The 7,398-nt window shown below is 28.9% G+C and overlaps 1 protein-coding gene across 2 annotated transcripts; it reads left to right on the forward strand.

The window, feature by feature from the left end:
* The first annotated feature begins 132 nt into the window (after positions 1 to 132).
* On the forward strand, positions 133 to 3,754 carry LOC140666121 (ester hydrolase C11orf54 homolog). Of its 2 annotated transcripts, none has more exons than XM_072892954.1 (8): positions 133 to 270; positions 1,051 to 1,163; positions 1,242 to 1,340; positions 1,404 to 1,585; positions 1,797 to 2,028; positions 2,118 to 2,186; positions 2,945 to 3,126; positions 3,201 to 3,754. In XM_072892954.1, exons 1-8 carry the CDS (start codon positions 266 to 268, stop codon positions 3,381 to 3,383), a joined length of 1,065 nt encoding a protein of 354 aa, XP_072749055.1. In that variant the 5' UTR covers positions 133 to 265; the 3' UTR covers positions 3,384 to 3,754. The 2 variants fall into 2 exon arrangements, with proteins under 2 accessions (XP_072749055.1, XP_072749056.1); XM_072892955.1 differs by having other exon boundaries at positions 202 to 298.
* Positions 3,755 to 7,398: the final 3,644 nt, after the last annotated feature.

Genomic DNA, 7,398 nt, shown 5'->3' on the forward strand with positions numbered 1-7,398 from the left:
CAAATATTTATAATACATATCTGAGAAAGTATCTCGATTTCAAACTCTATTTCAGTCTCACAAAATAATATTGATTTGCGATTGTTGAGTGACAACAACCTTTCTTATGTTTATTGTTTTTTGCCGCTATGTAAAAAACATGTCCTTATCAGTATACTGCGTGTTATTGACATTCATACAATCAAAGTAGGACTACATTTCCAGTTGTGCTTATAAGAGTTTCAGTAGGCTACAGTTTATACATTCTTTACTTTGTGACGTATCTATGCAGTAAGTGTAATTTGCATTATATACATTGGTGTGTAGCATTTTATCTGTCTAGGCATGTTATACACTCTTTCCTTCGCGTATTAATATGTGAAATATTTTTATTTGCTTCTAAAAATGAATGCTGAATAATTCCTTGTTATCAAAAGATATACGGAGTTCATATTCATTATAAGAGAAAAATAGAAACATATATATGAATTTCAATATCTATACAATATTTTAAACTATACATAAACGCATTCTTTAAAAAAGAGATGACTATTACAGAAAAATAAACATGTAAAAAGAGAGAGGCTTGTTTTTCATAAAACATATAAACATCTTTGACACAAAAACTTTCGGCGAAGTTTTTCCGTCTTTCTAAATTACAATCCATAGATTTGTTTTTATTAATAATGTATGACTCATTATTACTTAGATAAGACTAAAAAAAAGTTCGAGATAAAAAATACCTAACATACCTAATACAGCCGATATTTACCATTTATTTTATAACATAATCAACAGAAATATTTTAAAATTAATTTAGAATTATTGCTCAATGTCAGACAAGTGTCATCCATTATTTTATGTTTTATTAAATTTTAAGATATTATATATTATATAGGTATGTATATATATATATATATATATATATATATAATATTATTATTATTAATGTTTTGCTACAATAATTTCACGTTCATTTCTTCTGCTTTGTAATATGTTGTATGTTGTATCATATTATAATATCTAATATTTGTTTTATTTATTAATGTTTAATAATCATGTGATTTGTAGACACAAGTTGTGCATTATGCAATCGACTGCAGATTTCGATATTCCAGACATAGAATCAAACAAGTACTTTAAACAAGAGTTATATTACCCTAATCTGAACACACTCGTTACTAGTAAATTTATAACAAATATACACGTAAATTTATTTAAAAAAAAACAAGCATAATATGTTTAACGCAAGTAATAAACAGTTTTAGAAGATGGATTGAAAGATCATTTTACCGAAGCTAAAGTCACATTGGTCCCATGTCCTGATTTGTCTCAGGAACCGTTCAATCTTGCCGCATCAGGTAACAGATCTGTTCATTATTACGACTTTTAATTTCTTGCTTAAAAAACGTTAATATTATCAGGAATAGGTGGCGAAACAGCAATTATAGAGCTTGGTGATGAGTCATATTTGAGCCCAGTTCCGAGAATGGAGAAGATATACGACATCGAACAGATTGTAAGATATCTCGGTCGTAGCCATCACAATTCTTTTATTTTCGGTAATGGTATTTCTACACGTCCATCAAATGGGAAATTAGGCGAAGTATGTACCATTTATTTGTATAAAATAAAATATAATGATATAAAATAGTAATATGTCATTAAAACATTTACCTTATTTTAATTTACTGTTATTTTTTTTTTTTTTAATATAAATTAAATTGATAAATTAATCGCTTTATTTTCGGTTTTTTAAATTTATTTATGATTTTATTACTTTGTCCTAAAATACTCTATTTTCTATTGCTTTACAGCTTGTTGTAAACACGTTATTTTTACCAGAAGCCAACGGAGCAATGGAAATAATAAATAAAACTCACATTGTATTTATGAACTTAAAACAACACAAATGTGACGTGGAAGTGTTAACTCGTCCTGACCTCAAATGCACTATAATGGGAACTATGTTTCTTTGCGAAGGTTCAACTGCGCCTGTTATAAAAGTGTTTGCTAAGAATTTACGTACAATTGTACCTTCCGATTCAAGTATTAAACCCATATCATTTTAATGTCTTTATTAACTAAGACTTTATTTTATTTTAATTAACGTAAATTTATTACCTATTGTTTGACAGTATCTGCTTCATTTATCCATCCAATGCGTGAAGCACTTAAAGAAGAATATGGGCCTGAAAATATTGTTGGTAAGAAATAATATACAGTGTAATTATTGTATATTTATTAGAAAAGAAAAATACAGAAATGTTTTTCGTTCTTTAATTATCTTTAAATATTTGGATATATTTACTGTAAAACTATAAAAACTGCAAATATGTGTTACCTTATTAATATTGCGTTCCTTTCCACACTTTTAATGATTAAAACAATATTTTCTCTAGTCTAACAAGATTCGTCAAATTTTACACAAATTTAATCCGTAAAAAAATATTTGGACTACAATTGGTATTGTTTAGTGCACTTTATAGCATTATACGTAGACTTTTCAAAAATGTCATATTTCTTTCATGCTCATTATTATTTTTATTAAAACTTCAAAATTTTGACAAGATAGAGATTATATAGTTTTTTTTAAATAAGTTTATTTATAATTAATATTACAATTTGTTATTAATATTACAATATTACAATTTTCGAATGTGCTGAAGTTTTTTTTACGGGAAATGTAGTTTGATATAGATACAGAGAATTGAAATAGAAATCATAATGTACATTTGAATCAATAAAAATAATACTTTCAGAGATTATCTAGATGTGTGGAAAAGAGTAATTATAAAAATATACTAGTTGCTTATTTACATATATTTTACAAAATCACACAGACTAATATTTTTTTATATTTTTTTATTAAAATAAATAAATGTAAATAAGACAAGTACATATATTAGTTTTAACAAGATTACTAACCTTTAAATAAATAAACTGTATGTGTTTATTTTTATAGCTTTAGGTGGTGTGTACACATCATCCAATGTAGTGTGGGAACATCAAATCATTCATAATGATTGGGAGAATAAGCGTGATGCATCAAGTGATAGGTTTTGTATGATAAATATGCCTGAACCAATAATTAGCATATTTAACAACGCCTTCAATCCATATATCTTTCATGGCAGACCTAGAATGGTAACGTGAATATTTAAGCTTTAAAATTAATACATCACATATGGCTTTCATATATAAGCTTTTACATATTTTAGAAGTTAAATACTTGTGTTACTAATCACTTTTTATCACATCACAATGCAAAAGGACACCATTACATTTATGAGCAACAAGTTGACATCAAAGAAGGCGTAGAATTCTTAGGATACTTTAGTCCGGCAAAAACATTATATCGTATTGATGATTCGCGTTGTTTTGATGTTGATCCGGAAAGTTAGGAAGTTCATTGGATTGCTTCTGGTGACTTAATTTTAATTACGAGATGTTGCTAACGCGTGTATGTTTGTTGTATGTGTGTGTGTGTGAGACAGATACTGTCCCTGTTCACATTTCTATTGCTTTTCCGTATGCACACATTTAGTTTATTTAGTTTTAATATATTATAAACATGCTTTTTCTTTTATGTTTGTATTTTTGCGATTTTTATTTTAGCTAATTTTATTTTTTCTATCATTTTTATTAAGTTTTATTTGTATAAACAGTTTGCTCTTAATTAACATGTGAATAAACCAAAAACCTAATTATCTTATGATAATAATATTTTAAAAAAGATGTATATGTTATAAAACAATAAAAACGTTGCTAGCAATATATGTCATGTTAATTATTGTATTGTATTGTATCGTATTTTTTGCTCATATTTATAACAATTATAGCAAAATTAAAGTTATTTTTATTCATATTAGTTACAATCGATAAATTTTGCAAATTGTTCTTTTACATTAAAATCGAAACGAATGAATATTCGTAATATTTTACCAAAAGGGCTCTTGAGTTTAAACTTTATTTTAATCTCATATAATAATATTGATTTGCGATTATTGAGTATCAGTCTTTCTTATGTTTGTTGTTTCTAACCTTTATAACTAAAAAAAGAACATCTCTTTCTTACCAGAATATTTCATGTTATTGACATTCCTACTATCAGAGAAGAACTATATTTCCAGTTGTGCTTCGAGTTTCAAGTTGCAATTACACAGTTTCGTTCAGAAATAACAATTTGTGATAATAAATTTATTACTAATTGTCTAAAATGTCATTATACAACGAAGATTTTAATTAATTTTTGTGAATGTATAGAACGTTATAATAAAAATATTACTGTAATAAATGTCATGTATTGCGTTATATTACAATCATTTTAAGAATGTGTGTTAATAATAAATTTTTCCTACACAATGTTTAGAATGTCATTATATAAAATTGTACAACTTATTATTCAACTAAAAAAATTATAAAAGTTATTATATACATCTGTCATTATCATATATGCATCTGTACATGAAAAATATGTAAATATTTTTTCTTGCCTTTTTTGAAAAATTATTAATTATTTTATTATAATCAATTTTATTAACCATTTTTGATTATAACATATAATAAGAAATAATGACCATAAGTTACTTGGACTAAATTATTTTTGCAACAGATTTTCTAAAAGTAAAAAATAATCAGTGCTCATACACTTGCATTAATATAAATGATTAGATTAAAAATATTTTATGGGTTATAAATTATAGAATATTACATATACATATATATATGTACACTTGAGAAATTTTCAAAGTGTCGTTGATAATATATATTGTAATAATATTCCAGAGAAAATTTACACAAGACTAAAAAATTAAATTTATTATTATTATTATTATTAATGTTTTGTTATAATAATTGCGTGTGCAGTTTCTTCTGCTTTGTAATGTATTATATGTTATCTATATTTTGTATATATCTATATGTGTGTGTGTAAAGGGTTTCATATTATATTATCATAATATTTTGCATTTGTTTTATTTGCACAAATTATTAAATATTTCACACAAAATAATAATTAGACAAACGAAATTGCACTATTCTGATCCGCGCATACCCACTAATAATAAATCTGTACAAAGAGATTTTAAAAGTTCTCGATCGTGAATATTCAATTATTATACATATAATAATTCTTTCTTATTTTCGATAATGATATTTCTCCAACGTCCTTGAGATATGAAGCAAAGTATATATTATTGTCCATTCGTGCAAAACGTAATATGTTATTAACAAGGTTTCTTTATTTTAATTTGTTGTTATTTTTTTCTTAATATTTGATTAATTAATTGTTCTATTCTCGCTTAGCTTTAAATCTTTTATTGCTTTATTTTCTATTTCACTTTTTATCGCTGTACAACTTGTTCCGATCACATCGTTTTAGCAAATAGCTGACGAAGTAATATAAATCAGAAATAAAAGTAGCGTCATATTTTTGAACATAAGACAATACAAATGTGATTTGGAATAGTTTGGAATAGACTTTGAGCTCAAATGCGGTTTGTTTCTTTTTTTTTTTTTTGCAAAGGTTCAACTGCGTCTGTTTTCTCAATACGCAGGCTCTAAATTTTAATTTTATATGTAAAGCGATCGTGCTTTTTCGCACAATTCGAGCCGGTCAATCAATCAGTCAAGTCAGTCAGTCGGGCGACTGGTATGAGAGTTGCGGCGGGGGTGTTCGCAATCAAATATTCAACAGACGCTGAGCTGCAAAGTACCAGGAACTCGTTCCAGGCCCGCCCGCCATCCCGACGGTGGCTTCGTCCCGCGGGACGTCGCGCGAGAGAGCCGAAAATCCGACAAGCCCTACGTCGGGCTCAACGTGCGACGTCCGTCGGGAAACAAATCTGGGAACTTGCCTATGCGAAGTCTGCCCTTTTCCCCAATCGCCACCCCTTTGTCGATCATCATTGTACAGCGTTAGTTTATTTGCTTTCCGATCCGCGTGCGCTCTCGATATTAAAACTTAATCGAACGCGAGACGGAAGCCGACTTGTAAGAGTGAATTCGAGGCAATCTATAGGTTACGAATTCGATTATCGGGACCGAAGATGCGGGAAGATGAGCTTGCGCGAAATATTCTGTCGCGAGAATTTTAGATTCTATGTTTCAGCAAAGGATTTTTATTGTACTTTGCGTAATTTTTTTAAAGTAAGATGAATTATTGGTTGTGTAACATTAAAAAGTAAAGTTTCATTTCACATATATATTGTTTGATATTCCAATAAGTTCCTTAATTAAAATAATTGCAATATTCTGAAACCGATATAACTTTATTTTTCAATAATTTCATAAAATTTATTAAATTGTTACTTTTTAATTACTTTCTTCAAAATAATCTATATTGATACGGACTTTAAACACAAATGAAAACGTTAATGTATTATTACATTATTATAGAAGAGAAGTTTTTGTCTTAGTATAAAGAAAAAAAAGAAAGAACATTTTTAATTAAATATCGCATAAGAAGCTTCCAAGTGCAGTGGATTTTAGTGACGCCTCGGAACGACGGGCCGCGTAAAGTTTGCGGTGAGGATTTTAATTAATTTTTACGAACTTCGATGACCGCTTTCCCGCGGTTTAGCTGACGCGCAGCAGGTTTCCGCCCAAGGGCTCGACGTGCCCTAGAAATGTAAACGGGCATACATTACGTGTAATATATTACGGTTCGCGCTGAAGCGAAGATGGACCTTTCTTGCGAAAAGCGCGAGGAAGGAGAGGGATGAACGAGAGAGTTAAACGAAAGCGAGAGTTATCGTGGGGGTTGTAGAGATTAGCGTTGATGGACATAGACAATCGCCGGCTATAAATCTCCAAGGGAGAGTTTGGAAAGAGGGATAGAGAGAAAGAGAGGAAGAGAGTCGTGCAATGTCGGACAGATTTGAAGATGAGCCATTATAATTTGGGTTTTTAATGGTCTTAATTAAAAGCTGGTCTAAACGATTTTAATTAAGCGGTCGCTAAGGGGTCGCAATTTTTCTGGCTTGCCGTTGTGAAACCGATGTGATATAATTTGCCCTTTTGCGCGTGAGCGCTTAATTAATTTTTTGCTGACTAGCTATACTATCTATACATATAACATGTATACACATACACATATATATTTATATATAATGAAGCGAGCATATATCCTTTGCGTCTTCTTCCACAGGCTGTACATATGTAATATGCTTAAAACCGGGAATACGAGTGAATATCGAAGCAGGAGAAAAGGGAGGAACTATTACGGGTTAATCCATCTTGTTAATAATTTTTGCAAACGAGAGGATCAGTTTAAAATATCATATTTATAAATTAGTCAAAATTGTACGATACTATTTCGTGGGGATAAAGAATAATTAAAATATATTAACCCTTACTCCGTATTGTTATTTTTGGCACCTTCTAACTATACAGGTGGGTCAGCGTATTTTCGATAAA

Source organism: Anoplolepis gracilipes, chromosome 5, assembly GCF_047496725.1.
Source record: "Anoplolepis gracilipes chromosome 5, ASM4749672v1, whole genome shotgun sequence".
Lineage (NCBI taxonomy): Eukaryota > Metazoa > Arthropoda > Insecta > Hymenoptera > Formicidae > Anoplolepis > Anoplolepis gracilipes.